At 41.0% G+C, this 19,618-nt stretch overlaps 2 protein-coding genes across 7 annotated transcripts in view; one reads left to right on the top strand and one right to left on the bottom strand.

Moving 5' to 3' along the window:
- The window catches only part of plekhj1 (pleckstrin homology domain containing J1), a 74,155-nt gene extending 67,197 nt beyond the window's left edge, over positions 1-6,958 (top strand). The window contains exons 7-8 of one of the 2 annotated variants that reach the window (XR_015080535.1): positions 5,500-5,664; positions 6,874-6,958. The gene's annotated coding sequence lies outside the window, so the exon portion shown is untranslated. Of the gene's footprint in view, positions 1-5,499; positions 5,670-6,873 lie in introns of those variants that run through there. The other variant, XM_086004669.1, reaches the window with a different exon arrangement.
- dot1l (DOT1-like histone H3K79 methyltransferase) overlaps positions 1-19,618 on the bottom strand; it is a 98,726-nt gene that overhangs the window by 21,299 nt on the left and 57,809 nt on the right. For all 5 annotated transcript variants that reach the window (XM_086004666.1, XM_086004662.1, XM_086004664.1 and 2 more), the window contains exons 21-25: positions 18,609-18,744; positions 15,496-15,648; positions 11,564-11,681; positions 9,977-10,611; positions 6,831-7,033 (exon numbers count right to left, since the gene is read on the bottom strand). In XM_086004666.1, coding sequence (XP_085860792.1) covers positions 6,831-7,033; positions 9,977-10,611; positions 11,564-11,681; positions 15,496-15,648; positions 18,609-18,744 — 1,245 coding nt within the window. The remainder of the gene's footprint in view (positions 1-6,830; positions 7,034-9,976; positions 10,612-11,563; positions 11,682-15,495; positions 15,649-18,608; positions 18,745-19,618) is intronic.

Genomic DNA, 19,618 nt, shown 5'->3' with positions numbered 1-19,618 from the left:
TCAACAATTTGTGCACACAAACCCCCAGGTCTCTGTTCGTGCACCCACTTCAGGATTGTACCATTTAGTTTATATGTCCTCTCCTCATTCTAACAAAATGTATCACTTCATACTTTGCTGCGTTAAATTTCATCTGCCACATGTCTGCCCATTTCACCAGCCTGTCTGTCTTCTTGAAGTCTATCACTCTCCTACTCACTGTTCACTATACTTCCAAGTTTTGTGTCATCTGCAAATTTTGAAATTGTGCCCTGTACACCCACAACCAAGTCATTAGTGTACATCAAGAAAAGCAGTGGTCCTAGAACCGACCCCTGGGGAACGCCACTGTATACCTTCCTCCAATCCGAAAAACAACCGTTCACCACTACTTTGTTTCCCATCACTTAGCCAATCCCGTATCCATGCTGCCACTGTCCCTTTTATTCCACAGGCTTCAACTTTGCTGGCAAGCCTATTATGTGGCACTTTGTCAAACGCCTTTTGGAAATCCATGTACACTCTGTCAACCGCATTACCCTCATCAACCCTTTCTGTTACCTCAAAGAACTCAATCAAGTTAGTTAAACATGATTTGCCTTTAACAAATCTATGCTGGCTTTCATTAATGAATCCACACCTATCCAAGTGACTTAATTTTGTCCCTGGTTACTGTTTCTAAAAGCTTCCCCACTACCAAGGTCAAACTGACTGGCCTGTAGTTGCTGGGTTTATCTTTATACCCTTTTTTGAACAAAAGGGTGTAAATATAAACCCTATTTGTCATATTACTGGCAACCCTCCCCATCATCAGTTACTAATGTGCAATAAGGCCACTTTACTAAATTGGGATGGTATTTAAAAATTTCACTTTTTTTTAAAATAAAAGACACATTAATAGCCGTTCTCTCTGCCAAAATTACAGTAGTTTAAAAATGAGCTGAGACTACAACACTTTCAACTATAGGATAAGGTCTATGCTTGGGCATGAAATAGATACAACACTATTTTTCTACGCAGAAAATGCTGCAAACTACTCCTTTGAGTTTATTCACCTAGCCCTAGGTAGTTTAAAGCAGATAACCAGAGTACTAAATAGGTAGGTAGGGCTATTTTCTCTTAAATAGGCTAAAAAAAACCTTTACATTAAGAGACAACTCAATGTTGGATAGTCTGAAGGTATCCCTCATTATTTGAAAAAAACTCCAGCATCTACACACATTTCACACAATCAAAGAAAGTTACAGCACAAAGAGGCTATTCTACCAATTGTGTCTACACCAGCCATTTACTAGAGCAATCAAAACCTAATCCCACTGCCATAGGCTTGCATCTTTCACGATGTTATATATTCCTCCAACATTCCCTTAAAAGATGCATTGGTCTCTACCTCAATCACTCCACAGCAAAGTATTCCATGCTCCAATAACCCTCCACATTAAGATATTTCTTTTAACCTTTCTCCTTACTTAATGAGGATTTTATATGGAGGCCCCTCGGCACTGACTTATTCACTATCAAAAGTTATCAAAATTTTAAAAACCTTCATTAAAATGCCTCAACCTTTTGTTCCAGAGCAAATAATTCCAGCTTCTCAAGTCGCTCCTCATCGCTATAGTTTCCCATTCTTGGCTTCATTCTATTGCACTTTACGGTTTTACCTCCCTGCATACGCATTTTCAGGAAATTATGTATTTGAACCTTGTTTCTTTGTCCATCTACCCCCTACAAATGACCATTAAAGGCATACTCCCATTCCTTATTTTACCTTCCAAACCATATTACCTCATACTTACCCACATTGAATTACATCTGCCACCTGTTTGACCATTCCATTAACCTGTGTCTTTTCCTGAAGTCTGCTCACTGTTTGACAAACCTCCTACTTTTGTGTCTTCAACAAGTTTAAAGATGGTGTTGCCAAGTCCAAGTCATCAATATAGACACAAGGAGAACAGAAATGGTCCCAAGCACTGACCCCTGGGGTACAAAGCTTCCAACCTTTCTTAGTCCAAGCAATATCCATGTACCGACAGGCAATGTTCGATCTATGTTTCTACAGTTCCTCTTATAGCATATGCCTGCTTCCAGCTCACTGGGAATTGAGAAAGGGAAGAGATTTGATAGCGGTATTCAAAATTATGATGGGTTTTGATAAAGTAAAGAGAAAAACTATTTCTGCTGCGCAGTAAGATCTAACTCGAACACAAATATAAGATCAGCATCAAAAAGAATAAAAATATGATTTTTTTTTAAACTTAGAGGGTTGTTAAGACATTCAATTCCCCATCAGAAACAATGGTAGAAGCAAAATACATCAGCTTTTAAAAGGCAAGCGATAAATATTTTGCAGGAAAAAATGCTGAAAGGGTATGGGAAAAGGGCAGGAAGAGCGGAACTAAGAGGATAGCTTTGAGAGGCCAGCACATGCACAGTGGGCCAAATGGCCTCCTTGTGTGCTGTAAAATTCCATGATTATAAATCAAAAAGATAGCAAAGCCTCAAGAATAAATAAAAGGCAGTGTAACATGTATACAACTCCAAGTCAAAAAAAGAATCAAAAGGTATGCTGGCTGGAAGCTATAGAGAAGTTGAAACTACTTTCAAAGATAAAGTAAGATACCGCAAAAAAACTTACTTGTTCATTCAAACTCGACACAAATAGGATTATACTGAAGCTGAACAGAAACTAGCAGTTGAACTCTGAACATCAAAATTTGCAGGCAAGCTTGAAGTGCTGTATTGAACTATTAATCTTCCTGTCAGTTCAACATCAAAGTACTTCAGGTAAGGATGCAAACCTTCTTTGTAGCTGCCTTAGATAACTTTCAGAAGAATCCCCTGCAATTAGTCCAAGATATGGCAACTACACCAATAGAATGGGCTGGAACTTTCTTCGCCCGAGAACAGAAATAATTCATTCTGCTGTTCACTCTCAATCTCCTACCTAATTTTTTGTTGCCACAAGAAAAAATGCTGTAAACTTTTAGTTCTAACCATGTTGAAAGATGAAGTGCATGAAGCAATAATGGCCTGAAAGAATCCACAGTTGATAGAAAAACTCATTCCCCGCAACAGGGAAATCATAACTTGACAAAAGTACACACGGAGTGTGCAGTTCTTAGATTCCATCCAAAGATCTAATGGTCCAATAGGATCCATGCCTAAGAGAGAAACCAAACTAACAGCTTTCAGCAAAAGATACTTTCACAAAAATTCATTGGTTCAAATGATGAATATCAGTTTGCTCAGCACCAGATTCAGCTCCGAGCGGAGATTTACCTCCCAAATAAATTATCCAATTTCCTAAACAAAGCCTGTTCCCTTCGCCAGCCGTTCCACAGATCAAATATATCTGTTGGGTTGGACTCGTTATAGAAAGACTCCCATCTTTGTTAGTGAAGCTTCTATTTGATTACTGAAAATAACATTTCCAAGAAACTCTTTTGAAGGTGAAGAGGAAAATCTGACACGCACGCACGCCGCTCACACGTGGTTTAAGCCACTCTCCTAACTCATGTATATCAAGTACTCTCATTGGTAACTGTTGCATCAGCTATCTAAATGTTAACTGTTTCCCCATACAATGAACTGTATAAATAGTTGCACTACCAATTTGGGCAGTTTAGGCACAAACTTCATCTAGTAAGCCTAATAAAATGTCATCCATATTGCAGTATCCCATGGATACAATTTCTTACTCCAGACTTTGGACTTCACGGTTTCAAGAAAAGATGAACTGTATCTTTGATGAGGAATTTTTCTATTAGCTCGCACTTGAGACACGATTGGGTCAACAGACTAAAAACATTCAGTCACCATGGGAACCCAGTCCACCTACTGGGCCTAGAGGCCACTGGTGCATTCTAACTCAGGTTCTTCCAACTTTCTTTCAACAGAGGAGGAGGGAACTTAAACAGTGTGCATATATGGCCTGTAGATACAAATGTCAGATTCATAATTGTATTCTTAGTAGCACAAGATCCTGCATTCCCAAATGGTCACTATACTCAAATGGAATTGAACACTCAGGACCCTAGGAATGCTGCTGTAATTTTCTGTTACTGTGCAATCTGCAGGACAGCATATTCTTTCCTCTACACCAGCACCTGTTAGTGCAGTTGAAGTCCAGTGGACCTCAGACAAGGTAGATGCTGCCACCAAGCCAAAGCAGCCATAGCGGTCATTGGAATTTGTGCTGCGACTGATGTCACAGCTGGAGATGACACTGGCTGCAATCTTAAAGACATATGCCACAAAATACTCTCTCTGGCTAAAAACAAGCACTGTATTGAGAGAATTCTTCAAAGTCTTGAGTGGGGTGCAAAGGGATACCTCAGCAGATACTTCACTTTTTCTTTTGCAAGCCAGACGCCTGTGGAACAGCACTGGCAACTTCCAGTCACACATCAGTGATAACATCCAATAGAGATCAATGTGTCTCAGAATATGGGTGTTAAAACTAAATTATCACTGCAAAATTTAGTTCCAGTCAATTGCTCAAACCGATAGGCAGCTAACTGCAGAATATTGGTCTGTAATTTGTGACCCCCACGGGTGCGTACACACCCATAGGGGCCGCGCAAGTTCCAGGTTTAGGCATGTGAAACGCATGCGCGAAAACCCGGAACTTGTGATCTGTCAAGAATTCTCTTGTCAGATGATCCGCATCCCGGGGAGATGGGCCTCTGCGGGTGGAGAGTTGCGCCATTTGCCCAACTTCCGCCCGCTGAATGCCCATGAAATTCTTACACCTGGTAATAGCAGGCGGAAGGCCTGCTTTTACCAACATAAGCGTTTTAAAAAATAGAAAAATAAAATTTTAATCACTCATTTATACTTTAAAAAACTGTGTCCAATAAGGTAAGTTTATTTTCAGCCCTGTTAAAAAACACTTTTTCAAAAAATTAAATGTTTAAAATATGCCATTGTAATTAATTTTAAATATGTAATTTAAAAAATGTTTTATTTCATGTGTTCGTGTATTTTTTTTTTTTTTTATAAAGTGATCCCCATTCATACTTGTGGGAGTTTCGTACGTACGGAAACCCCATAAGTATGAATGGGGATTCCCTTCTTTTACTGGTTGGGCCGGCCCACGTGATCCCAGGGGCACTTACGAACCACGTGCGCCCGAGATACATGGGCCGCTACCCGCGGGTACCCGCAGAGGCCCAGGACCGCAAATCTCCATACCTCCCGGACCACCAGGTAAATTCATAGATTTTTTTTTTTTTTTTTTAATAAAACAGTTCGGAGCCTCCGACCACAAAATTTGGGCAAATATGTTTGACCAGCCTTGTGACTAATAAAAGAGTTCCATTAGCCCTAGCGCACTTTAGTGCTCTGCCCTCATTCATTCACGTTTACATGGAACACTCATCAGCTATTGTATCTTTCCTGGAACAATTGTGAATTTGTTTTGTGCGTGCATCTGGTCTGACATGAAGATACATGCTTCTTGACAGATTCAGGAATTCAGTGTCTCGGTGTCTCAACAAATCTACCATTGAATTCCAGATCACCACCAACAGCCTCTCAGCAAACAAGGTCAAGTGAAGCCTCTTGCTTCCGATGATAATCGAATTCGATTTTGTATGATCTGAAGATCCAAGACATTCAACAGAAAAATCATACCTTGCAACGGTCAGAGGCCAAGGATTGCTCAGCTAATATCAAACAGAGGTGAGGCCAATAGTAAGGCAAGGTAAGTAAAATACTGTCAATTTCCAAGCAAGTGTCAAATTCCATAAACATTTTCAAAAAGTGAAAAGGTCCCATACAGAACTAGACCAAACTATACTGGTTTAAAAAGGAAATTATTTTTGTTCAGGTGTCTATAAACAAGCAAGATTACTGCTGACAGAAGAAAAAGAAACAATGCCTTACTTTACCAAGGCCTGACAACACGAGTATTACCAAAATTGTTAAGCAAAGACAATTTTCTTGAAGGGACAGTATTCTCAAATGGTTCTTTCCTCTTTCTTGCCCTTCCTTACGATAGGATGACACCACTTGCTATTCATATGAAGACTGAACAAATGAGGAAGAATTTAAATAAATTAAGACAACAAACCTCTTTGAGCTTCACAATATTTCGTCAAAGAAATTTAGATTGCATTTCAGACTCAAATATTACTGATAAAACGATGCTTTGATGTCTGAAGGATTTCCTGTACAGCGATCCTTCAAATAGAAAACTTCAGCTATAAGGAGCAGCCTACTACCCTAATAGCTGCATCTATAAAGGGCTGACAAATATTAACACTTCACCACACTGTTAAAGGACATGAACTTTAGATGTGGCTGATTTCAATAAATAGGTTAGTCAGGCTTCTATATAGCAAGGACATACAATGTAATACCTCTGTGTGCATTTCTTATTAATTCCAAACTTCTCTAGTATAGTTACCACCATTATTCCAAATTGCTTATTTAAAACCAAAATTCAACCCATCCCACTTTGCCATTTGCTGCAACAAAATGTTAAAAGATGATAACTCAGCAGGTGCTCTAACTATTAGACCAACAGTCACAGCAATTAAATGCAGAACAGTTGCACAGCAGAATTAATGAGGCTTATTTCACAAAAATAAGATTCCCAGTCAGAACTGATGGATACTAAATTATAAATTATTTCCATTAGTTCTCACTTCTTCATTTGCAACAAACTTGATTGTATATTCCTTGGACCTCAAAAATACGCAATGAGATAGTTGCATCTTTTTAATTGTACTGCATTTCAAATGAATATTTCTTAGCTTCAGTCATATGAATTACCCAATGTCAAAATATAAATCTTTCAAAGTTATAAGGAAGTGTGTGAACCTCTTTGTTTGCAAGAGCCCCACCTTCCATTAATCTGTTCAGTTTCCTCCTCTTGTTCTTCATCAGATGTAAGTGGCGAATAATGAACACCATTGGAGGCAAACATCTTTTTCTTTTTCAAACTTGGAGGTCCTTCATTATCCTGATGGGGAACAGGAGAGCTCTTCACTGAAGTTTCTGGTGATGAAATTGCTGTTATTTCCAAAGGCTGATTGATGTTATTGACCTAAGAGAACAAATGTTGCAATATTTTAATATTTGGACTACTGTGTTCCCTGCATTTTGGAAACAGTTCATATGCCAAGAAGCTTGAAGAGGAAGTGGTGCAATTAATTATAACGGCCGTCAATTCATCAAAGACAATAATTACAGTGAACCACTGCCTTGATTCAGAAATGGTGACCCCATCACTTACGTATTCACAAATACATCAAAACAATTCAGATATGGTCTGCCTATCCTATTATTGCCTGGCATTTTTATATACATTATATACACTAGTTAGAATATTTATGATATTCAATATGGTTATGTCTGTGGCAATCATTTTCAAGTTATTGAATTTTGTTGATTGGACTATGTATAAGTAGGAACTTCAAACAGAAGTATGACTGTTTCAATCACAATAATTATAAATTACTTTTAAGCTTAGCATACGATCCATCAGCAGCCCCTTCTTATTTTGACACAAAAACCGTATCAGATTGGACTTGTCATAACTGAAACAGTGGAACACAAGTTAGAGGAAGTCATGAGGCAATTTTGCAGTGCTCTGGTCAGGCCACACCTCCAGTATGGTCGATAAGAAACAGGAGAGAGTGCGAGTCAAGTGCAGGAGGCGATATAATGAGCCGTGAGGCTGATCCCTAGTGTCAGGTATCCGAATTACGAGGAAAGCCCAGACAGATGCGGCTTTTCACGGGTTAAGGGATGACTTTAGTGGTAATAGGGTAGTAAAGGCTGATCTGGAGATTATAAATTCAACTGTGGGAACAGGCCAATGGTTCACAGATCCAAACTAGTAAAAGGCAAATATGGGACTGATATCATGAAGTTCTTCTTCACAAAGACAGTGATCAACACTACAAACTTCCTGAGTGGAAGAGGTGAAAGCCCTTGAATTATTTAAGAGATTAGATGCAACAATGGGGTGGGTCAGTAGGGTTGTTCTGGATGAATGAAAATGGCCTGAATGGCTTAGTCATCTGCAACAATGTTGGAAACATCACTGTTCTGGCATTTACTGTAATTGGCTTCAGAAATCTCAGCTTTTTTTCAGCCAAGCAAAATACAGGAAACTTTGGTTTATCCGGAGGTTAACTGTCCGGAATGCTCGAGCCACCGGCAAAAATCAGGAGCCGTTTCGTTACGGTTTTTTTCTTTTCGTTGCTTTTTTTTCCCACCAGTTAGGCTCTGCAAGGTCTCGCTGAAGCTGTTGCTAAGCTACAGAGACGCTTGCAAGGTACGGCCGACTGTTTAGAAGCTGTTGCTAAGCAACAGGGTTTGTTGCCAGATACGGAGCTCAAAATCTCCGTATGTTTCAACAATAGCGCTGGTTTGTCCGGCAGTTTTGATGGGACGGCAACAGCTCGGTCCCGTCGGTGCTGCATAGCACAAAGTTTCCTGTAGGTTTAATTTCAAATGTCAGAATGATACCTGGACTTCAAGGGTTAAGTTACGAGGAAAGATTACACACATTAGGGTTGTATTCCCCAGAATTTAGAAGGTTAAGGGGTGATCTGACTGAAGTTTTCAGGATATTAAGAGGAACAGATAGGGTAGATAGAGAGAAACTATTTACACTGGTTGGGGATTCTAGGACTAGGGGGGCATTGTCTAAAAATTAGAGCCAGACCTTTCAGGAGTGAAATTAGGAAACACTTCTACACACAAAGGGTGGTAGAAGTTTGGAACTCTACCGCGAACGGCAATTGATGCTAGATCAATTGTTAATTTTAAACTCGAGTTTGATAGCTTTTTGTTAACCAAGGGTATTAAGGGATATGGGGCAAATCCGGGTATATGGAGTTAGGTCGCAGATCAGCCATGATCTCATTAAATGGCAAAACAGGCTCGAGGGCTGAATGGCCTCCTCCTGTTCCTATTCCCAGCTCCAAAAATGAACAGTGGGAACCTCAAAGAACAAGACAACCAAGCAAGCAAAAGATTTAAAAGTTAGCTTTAATATAAAACCTTGAATGAAAATATATACAGTAATATATATTTTTTATATATATATTTTTTCACCAGATTTAGGTACAGCACTCCAATGGGCTAAGTCAGCACTGCAGCTGTGCGCACTCACTGCTAGGTTTTGAGGGCCTTCCTAAATCGAGCTTTCCGTTCTCATGCTCCTCAGAATCAGGGGACAGAAGCTTGCCTTTCAGCAATAAAGCCACACACATTACGCAACTTGACCAAGCACTGGTACTTCTGCACTGGGTGATGCCGAAGCTGCCCCAGTAGTGACTGATGGCTGTACCCAAAACAGGATCAAAGCTCTTGGGACAGTCTTGGGATGACATGTTTTCATAAGTGAAATGAGGAATTAAGATTTAGCCAATTGTTACTGAGAAGAACCACGTATTTCAATCAAATTTTGAAGCTAAACTGTTGCCAACCAATACCCGCAGGGCTCGACTCAACTGAGGTTGGTTCAATCAGGGTGTGCCTGAACAGCCAGTGATGCAGGATGGTGTCCGCTGGTCGAACTGCGTGCAAGCTGGTTTACATCCTAAACTAAATTCAAGAAAGTGATTTTTTTTAATGAAACTTTTTCAGTTGCCAAGGAACAAGAACATTTTGCAACTATCAAACAAAAACATGAACTTTCTTAACGGTGAACTATAGAGGTATGACGCAGCATATTAAGGGAAGATTGCATTTGCCTATGTCACAAATTTTCTTAGATGAGGCAGTGTTCCAAGATAACTTCAATATGGAGGTTGAAGAACATGTAGATATATATTTTACAAACAGGTCCATTGGCTCATCTTCACAGCCCTTTACTGAAAAAACCATTTGTTAAGGCGGCAGCCCGCCATCAGGGAATAAATGATTGCATTCTTACTGCAGTACAATGTCTATGGATACTGACATAGGCTTTGAAGTCAAAAGCAAGTATCCCTTTCAAAATAATGTTAAGATAGAAATAAATCAAATCACTTACCATGGAACTTATATTCAAGGGAGATCCTGAAGAAAGCCCTAGTGCAGCAAGCAGGGATTTCCGCTTAGGGGAGCTACCTGCATTTAAATTGGATGTCACAGATGAACGTTTCCTTCTGCCCTTCTTTTTCCCTTCTTGAGATGTCGTCTGTCCAGATTCCAACTTGATGGATGAAGCAACAGGAGTCTGTTTATTTAAAGTAGGCTGCTTTATATTTCCACCATTCGCAGTGGAAAAAATTATTCTCCGTTTGGATTCATTCTCCTGATCCGAGGCACCTTGGTCTGACTGTAAATCTTTTTTGATTGCCTCCGAGAAGGCCTTTTGTGTGTCTGCATACTGTAAAACCCCACCTGTGCTCGGAGAATTGGTTGCTGGATTTTGAGAGTTGGATAGCCTGGGGCTGGCTGAATGCTGCGTTGCTGGGGAGTTTTGTTCAGAATTCCGAGATTGCATCAGGTGCATTGTTGGATGCTGTGGGTTTGTGCTCTGCAAAACAGAACTATTGGCAAGGATACCTACACTGGCGGAATCAGAATCTTCTAATGTCTTGTCATGACTGTTGAGCGCTGACTGGATGGGAGAACCGGAATGGACTCCATTGATCGCCACAGAGCCAGCTGAGTAACAAAAACCTGCAAAACGATAAAAGTAACACACTGCAACAGCTTGGAAAAACATATATACCATCACCTTTTGTTATTGCTTGGCATTTATGTATTTAATAAAAGGAAAAACAAAATTAAAACCAGCCCAAAATACCAACATGGATTGATTTCTCAATTTCCTACATGGTATATCCATATACTGTACATTTACATTCATTCACAACCGCATAGATGACCCAAAATATAATTCTAGACTTCCACAGATTCTGTATTTTATATTCTAATACATTTAGCTTCAAATGGTTGGAAATTTGCAGGTATATAAATATCTCAAATAGCAATTTTGAAAGGGTTATACCCAAATTTTACTAAGTTCCTTTCTGTCACTACCAACAATTTATGCTGAGGTACGAAGAAAGCACCATGATAAAAAGTTGACTAAATAGTTGAGATGCATCAATAAAGTACAATATTTACATTACTATTAAGATGAATTAGAGATTCATAAGAAATAAGAGTAGGCCATGTAGCCCCTCGAGCCTGCTCCACCATTCAATAAGATTATGGCTGATCATCGACTTCAACTCCACTTTCTCGCCCGATCTTCATACCCCTTCTTTCCCCTAGAGTCCAAAAATCTATCTATGTCAGCCTTGAATATACCCAAAGACTCAGCATTCACAGCCCTCTGGGGCAGAAAATGCCACAAAGATTCACAACCATCTGAGTGAAGAAATTCCTCCTCATCTCAGTCTCAAATGGCCTACCCTTTATCCTGAGACTATGTCTCCTAGTTCTAGACACTCCAGCCAGGGGAAACAACCTCAGCATCTACCCTGTCAATCCCCCTCAGAATCTTGTATGTTTCAGATCTGACCAACTTATTAACTATATTCCAATTGTCACTTAACAAATGCAAACGTAAACTGCTACATGTTAATTACAACTCAAATGGAAAAAAATAATTAAAAACAAGTACCTGAGGTAGCCAAAGACTGTGGTTTATTTCCAGCCGCATTTCCATAGTTAGCACCATATTGCTTGTCAAGCATTGATAAATCACGATTTGGAACATGAATGGGACTAGGTGTGCTTCTCTGTAAAATAAATCAAACTTATGTTTAAAGCAGCAAATGATTTGAACAATCCTAACAGAAGAACAATATTCAAGAAAACTAACTTTTGATATTGCCTCCTGCTAGAAACTGAAGCAATCTGCACCTAACTCTAGAACCATAAAATGCAAAAAGAACTATATTGTAGAGTATCAGAACTTCAATTCAGTGAAATGTCATGTTAAAGCATTATTTGCCTGCAGTCTTTAAACCTAGCTCCCATGCTATTCTATTCAGTCAAGTGGGTGGCAGCGTTCAATCTAAATTTTCTATTGCTAAGCCCCACTTTGGAGATTCATGTCCCATGATCGCAACCACCCCCCCCTCCCCCCGCACTTTTATAAGAAACAGCATTTTTGCAAAATTAATGTTAGTATAGATATAGCTGCCAAACCAGAATACTTCAGCAATTTTGTCATTGTAGCTGTTGTAATTCTGCTCCCTTATACTATTGGGATTTAAGATGAGGTCCAATCATATTAGAACTCACCGGCCTGGAAATTCCTTGGACCCGCTACCACTTCACTTGTGTTACTTTGCCAAAAGTGAGGCAGAAACCCTGTTTACATGTGTAAATGGGGTTTCCACCACACTTCAGGTGAAGTGTTGCCAGCGAAGCGCGAGCAGATCCAAGGGATTTCCTGGCCACTGTGACAGTGTAAACAACTTCAGTGAAAGGAAATCTGTGGGTTGCTCCATTCTTCCAGTTGGGGATGCGAGCCGGTTGGAGGATGAGTTGTACTCTGCAGATGGAAGAGAGGTCTGTGGTCAGGTTGTTTGGGAGTGGAAGTAATGAATTGTTAGGTAGCTTTGGAGGAGGTAAAATGGAGGGTTTAATTTTTTTTGTGCAAACATCAAGACCCATGAGTGCAGCTGCCATTATTAATTTCTCTCTCATTTTAAGATGACACCAAGCAAGCAGCAACACCAAATCCAAGCAGGGCAAAATAAACTTTCCAGAAAGGTGCTGGGCACTATGCAATCAAGTAATTTTTGAGGCCCAGACAAGTTATTACAGAAGGGCTATTTATCGATTACCTCTAAACATCACGAAGACCCAGGGGCTCACGAGGGCTTCACGCAAGAACAAAAAAAAGACGCTCCACAACACTGCAGAACTCAAGGCAAAGAACCTTTTAAACAGATTTTGGAAGCAGAGTCGGGGGGGTACTATTTATTTCTTTATGGCAGTGGGCCCCAAGCCTCATGGGCACAGCCAAAAATAAACTTATGTTGCACAGCAGTACAGACCAGAAGGCAAACAACCAACTGAAAAAAAAATACATTTAAACGGCGGAGAATTCAAAATACCTGCAAGTTGAATCTGTTTGCAGGGGATACCCAAGTTTGAGGAGAGAGAGTCGGGAATCAGCCGGAGAAAGTAGAGGGGAATGCTACAGCGCCACCAATGGAGAAAATATGTATTGAAGGCATTTGTCCATTAGTGAGTAACAGCTAGCATGCTCTTTGCACCCCCTGATAACCAGGACACACCCCCCAATTTGGGAACCACCGGTCTAGAAAATGCATTTGGTTCATCTGGAAGTAACACTCGCGAATGCTCATTTTGCTCCAATATAACCTAGCCAGGACAGGCAAACTTCAGTCTTTAAGGAATGGCCAAGGAAGAATGCTAGTAAAAATCATAGAATCAAATGGTTACAGCACAAAAGGAGGCCATTCGGCTCATCGAGTCCATGCCGGCTCTCTGCAAGAGCACTTCAGCTAGTCCCACTCCCCCACCCTTTCCCTGTAGCCCTGCAAATTTTCCACCTCCCGGTACTTATCCAATTCCAGTTTGAAAGCCATGATTAAATCTGCCTCCACTACCCTTTCAGGCAGTGCATTCCACACCCTAACCATTCGTTGCGTAAAAAAGTTTATCCTCATGTCACCTTTGGTTCTTCTGCCAATAACAAATCTATCCCCTCTGGTTCTCAAACCTTCCGCCAAGGCAGCAGTTTCTCTCTATCTAGGCCACTCATGATTTTGAACACTTCTATCAAATCTTCTCTCAACCTTCTCTGCTCTGAGAACAATCCCAGCTTCTCTAGTCTATCCACGTAACTGAAGTCCCTCATCCCTGGAACCATTCTTGTAAATCTTTTCTGCACCCTCTCTAGGAAGAATGTGAAGGCCTTCAAGTGTGGTGCCCAGAATTGGGCACAATACTCTAGTTGAGGCCGAACCAATGTCTTATAAAGGTTCATTATAACTTCCTTGTAAAGACAAATAACTTGGGCTGACGACAATTTGTATTTACATGGGTTTGCTTACATAGAATGCCATCTTAGAGTGTTTAACAAGGGGAAATCAGAGGGCGCTGAATACCAGAGTATAAAGGACTGGGTGAGTGCATGGAGAATCAAAGGCATGGTTGAATGAATAAGTTGCAAGGAGCTTTTACATAGAGACACTCAAGTCAAATCGGCCACCAATGATGGGACATATCCCTGGGGAAAATTGCTGGCATAAAGTGGAATGAAACCACGCAGCGATATAAAAATGAGGATGAGGACTTCAAAATCATTATTGGTGGGAGTCAGTGGAGATGGGCAGTGGGCATACAGGACTTTAGCAGAAGGAGGAACTTGTCAAGGGTTCTGGAATAACTGACAATCATGATAGGTGAAAGATGGAAAATCAGTGAGGCGCATTTGAAGGCCAAGTCCTCCAGCTAATGGTGTGAATTAGGGTTTTAGCAGCCATGGGAGAAGTAGGGCGGAAGCAGGCATTGCCAGAGATGGAAAAATGCAATCTGGATGCGAAGCACGAAACAGCTCAGAGTCAAGCAGCACACCGAGGTTGCACATAGAAACATATAAGATAGGAGCAAGAGTAGGCCATTCGGCCCTTCGAGCCTGCTCCGTCATTCAATGAGATCATGGCTGATCATCCAAATTCAGTACCCTGTCCCTGCCTTCTCCCCATATCCCTTGATCCCTTTAGCCTTAAGAAATATATCCAACTCTTTCTTGAATATATTTAATGAACTGGCCTCCACCACCCTCTGTGGCAGAGAATTCCACAGGTTCACCACTCTCTGGGTGAAGAAATTCCTCCTCATCTTTTGTTCAGCTAAAGCAGACAGGGAGTTGATGAGAGCTGATGCCGGAGGCTGGAATGAAGTAAAGCATCGCTTCAGTTTTGCTAATATTTAGGTGAAGGAAATGCTGTCTCAAACAGGCAGTCAGGAAGGATAGCAATAACACTGGAGTCAATAGTGATAGAGGGGAGGTAGAGTTGTGCATCGTCAGTGGAACAAATGAAAACCAATGATAGGCTTGTAGTTGATGTCACCAAGAGAGAGCGATGAGAAAAAGGGCAGACACAAGAGGACAACATAAATTAACCTGAGGTTTGAGGTAGAGAAGGTAAAATGTGATGACTGGTGAGTGGAGCAGCATGGTGGCTGCTCTGATCCAGCAATCCATGCCATGGTGAGAACATCTCTGGATAACCAAGTCAAAGCTAAGGGAAGGCATGGGTCTGTGTAGGACACACAAGAAACTGTGGCAGTTCAGCATTACTGTGGAATAGTAGTGGCAATTTAAGTGGGCGTTATCCAATGCAGTGGGTAGGGGAAATTGAGGGGCGAGGCCAAGTAGCTGCGATGGTGCTACCGCTACTAGAATCACAGCCCCTTTTTAAAACTAAACAAGACTCTGAATTAGTAAAAGATAAGATTAGGTTGGAGATGGAAATGTTATTTTAGCTATTTAATGAGTGTCACAAAATTGTAAATGTCTTCATTCTATTACTTGTAATACTGCAAATTGAGTCAAATATTACTTACCACTTTCTCAGCACGAATCGGCAGAACTACACTGGCCAGAGGAATGCTGACAGGCAATTTGTTTGGTTGAACAGTGCTCAGTGGAATACTGATTGGTAGGCTGGTTATGGTTTCAGAATTATTAACTGGACTTTTGCTGAAATCTTTAGAAAGCTGCAGGAAAAAAATGCAATACTCACGGAATGGACATACAAGTACAAAGAAATCACAATGCAGCCTTTTGTAAAACTGAGATTGGATGATGACACTGACCCATTTGAAGCATACAAGTGAACAGCACACGGATTAGGTTTTGCTGAACTATTTCCATATTTGAAGTGGTTGTAATTTTGATGTTTGGACACATTATTGTGTGCACTTTGGATGTGTAAAGGATCAAATCAATACAATAGACTCTGGATACTTGTAGCATTACAACCATCTCACTATGACGTGAGAATACAGCAGCTCTGCCATTTGTCATACCAGTAGCCGTATACACAGCTCAGAGTAGCAAGCCCGCGGATCCTAGCTGCATTGTGAGGCAAGAAAAAGCCAAGATTCTAGTTTAAAATTCCCCATCAGTCTTGCCTCACTTTTCCATTAAAGCACAAAATGTAGGATGAGGAAGGTCAATTTAGTTCAGCACAAATTCAACGTCAATCACTAAGTGAGTGGTGAAGCAGCAGGCATGGCGACACTGGGAACTGTAACTGCAGACCTACACACAGCAAGTCTGGAAGTCCAGTCTCTTGGTTTTGGGTATTTGTGACTGAGCATTCCTATTTAGGACATGCACCACTCATTCAATACAGGGTGGGGCTAGCAAAGACACCCTGGACATTGCCAGCCTCATTACTAATAGTGGCTGGTAACCTACCCATTCCACTGTGGCTATAAAGTAAATTCTCTTTTCAACAAGGGCCATGGTCAGAGTATGAACGATGCTCATCAACAGCAGTCAGAACAAGTTATACCTTTCAACATCCAGACCCCACAGAAAAACTAATTATCTTCATGCTAGAACTGAAAACTCACTAACTATTGCATCACGAGATAACACACACACACCTCTCAGACAGCTCTACCACCACCAATTAGAAGTCAGTTGAGCAGCTGATGAGAGCTTTGTAGCTGAAAACTAAACTATATTTGAAGAGCGCAGTACATGTAGAAATGGTCGTAGGTGAGGATGAAACCATTTCGATGCTGATTGCGCTACTGGAATTGACAATTATCCTAGAGTGCTGAAAGAATGGGGAGATGCATTATGCAAATCACAAATCACACATCTTTGATAGCTTCGAGAGGCTTTGGAGTCGCGTGTCCAGTTTTGATTTCCACACTTGGTGGGGATACTGAAGCCCTGGGGAAAGTACAATGGAGGATGATCAAAATGATGTATCTGGAGCAGCTACCTCTTGGAACTCTTAGCTATCAAGAGAGGCTTCAGAAGTTGAGGCTATGCTCATTAGCCAAATGTCATTTAGAAGAGTTATGCTTGAAATATTTAAATTGATGAAAGGAATAGATTGTCTAGTTGGATAAGCTATTTGAGGTGGATAGGGATGGGAAAACTAGGAGGCATAATTATAAAAGAGTTAGTTTAGATAATAAGCAATCCTTTTCACAGATTCATCACCCTCTGCAACAGATCACCAAAGAGACAGTGAGCTTGGACTCCCAGTTGAACAAGTGCCCGAGAAAGGAGAGCATTTCAAGTAATAAAAAGGTAGGCTGTGGGGTACCTGGGATTAGCGACGCTCGTGAGTTAGTGTGGACTTCTGGAGCTTGCTTGATTGTCATCAGGAACCAGAGAGGAATTTCCTTAGTGATTTTTCCTAACCCACCAGAGGTGTTATTTTGCTTCTTCCAGTGGGTTGAGAGACTGGGGAGCAGGGGCCAAAGGAAAAACAATGATATGCAAGGCTGCACCATGCCTGGTTGGGGCAGGCTTGATGTACCACATTTTTGTTTGTATGTTCCCATGTTTGAGTACAGGCTCTAACTGGGCTCAATTCTTTTTCCTGACTGGCAGCTGGAAAATCTGTTTCCAAGTGGAACAAGAACTCCTGGTTTTTGTAGAGAGGTAAGCCACTCTTGCCTGAATGATTGCCTTTGAGAGTTGGCCTGAGAGTCACACCAAACCAATAATGAGTTTTCCAGTAACTGAACTGCTCCAAGATCAATTCAAAATCAGGCTGGTCCAAAATGGCAACATCAAAATGAATCGAACTCCTTCAAGATGCCAGCAATTGCTCCCAGTGATATTGCAGTGGTTTCAGAGGGACACACACTTAATTCTCTATCAGACCAGGACGTGACAAGCATTTCTGTTTTGAGCTACAATCAATACAGGAAACTTTGGTTTATCCAGAAGTTAACTGTCCGGAATGCTCGAGCCACCGGCAAAAGGTTTTTTTTCTTTTTGTTGCTTTTTTTCCCCCACCAGTCAGGCTCTGCAAAGTCTTGCTGAAGCTGTTGCTAAGCTACAGAGATGCTTGCAAGGTACAGCCGACTGTTTAGAAGCTGTTGCTAAGCAACAGGGTTTGTTACCAAATAGGGAGCTCAAAATCTCCGTATGTTTCAACATTAGCGCTGGTTTGTCCGGCAGTTTTGATGGGACGGCAACAGCTCGGTCCTGTCGGTGCCGGATAGCACAAAGTTTCCTGTACTCCAGGCCTTATCGCCATTAAGAACTGATGCTATGCCTAGCAGACCCTCATATTAGAGAAAAAATTGATGGACGATTCAAGAAGCAATGCCAGATGATTTCCTCCTCTTTTCATCAAGTGGCATGCCTTTATATGTAGCTACATACTCCGTAATTGAGATCAGACTGAATTTGCTTCCACACTCCTTGTGATTGAACTCAGGTTTACCAGGGTACCATCCACCCATGAAAGGATAGTTTATATCCTAATGTATGCAGAAGTTGAAAGAATGAGGAAATATGAATATGCAACAATGCAGAAGCAAATTAGTGAATAAAATATGAACACTTCAAAACAGAAAACACCATACAGGATTGAGTTAACTGTAAAAAATTCATACAACATGAATCGTACCACACTGCATATGCTTTATAAACCAGCAACAGAAAAACAAAGTTATCAGCACTATACTATGAATACCTTCTCTACGTTTTTCTCGCATGTCATCTGCTGGGCTGCCGGGGACAAGGGTTGCTGTTCACCTGAACCATGCTGAACACCATTTGGAATTCCTGGACTCTGATGTGGGAGGGCAGCTTCTTTTAGGTTTTCAATCCTGCAATGAATCAGCCAATTTCACTTTGATACAACAGAGTTGAAACTGATCGTATAAATATACACTTAAAGTTATATTTGGTATCCTTGGTTAAATTTCCGTAACATAGGAACAGCATTAGGCCAGTTAGCCCCGCGTGCCAGTTCCGCCATTCAATGAGATCGTATCTCATCTGTGATCGAACTCCATATACCTGCCTTTGCCCCATATCCTTTAATACATTTGGTTAACAGAAATCGATCAATCTCAGATTTAAAATTAACAACTGACGCAGCATCAACTGCCGTTTGTGGAAGAGAGTTGCGAACTTCTACCACCCTTTGCGTGTAGGGCGGTAAAGAATCACAAAAAAGTTGCCCTGCAGCTAACGCACTTCAAAGCTTGCCATAAAACAAGTTGCCAGAAGTGTTATCTTGGAGCCTAACAAGATGGTCACTAGTTTGTACATAGTTCTCCTCTTATGCAGATTTAGATTCCTTCTATTCCTAGGTAACATATTACAGAAAACCAATCCTTCATCGCCGTTCCTTTATTGTCACTGGGTCAAAATCCTGGAACTCCCTAACTAACAGTACTGTGGGAGTAGCTTCACCACACGGAAGCAATTCAAAGCGGCAGCTCACCACCACCTGGTCAAGGGCAATTAGGGATGGGCAATAAATGCCACAACACTCGCATCTCGTGAATGAATATATTTAAAATAAAGTTCTTTTGGGGACTGGCCAGGTCAATCAGATGTTTTAACTATGGACTGGACAGTGTACAGGCAGGACTGTCATCAGCATAATGCACACGAAATGTCACTAGTCTTCTGAAGTCCAGGTCTCCTGGGTGCAGTCAGGAATAACATTTTTCCAGTTCATCTTTAGGAGTT

This window comes from Somniosus microcephalus, chromosome 13 (genome assembly GCF_052327205.1).
Source record: "Somniosus microcephalus isolate GS21.2 chromosome 13, FLI_Smic_1.0, whole genome shotgun sequence".
In the NCBI taxonomy this organism is placed as follows: domain Eukaryota; kingdom Metazoa; phylum Chordata; class Chondrichthyes; order Squaliformes; family Somniosidae; genus Somniosus; species Somniosus microcephalus.
The sequence above is the reverse complement of the archived record's forward strand: the minus strand, read 5'-3'. Positions and strand labels throughout refer to the sequence as shown.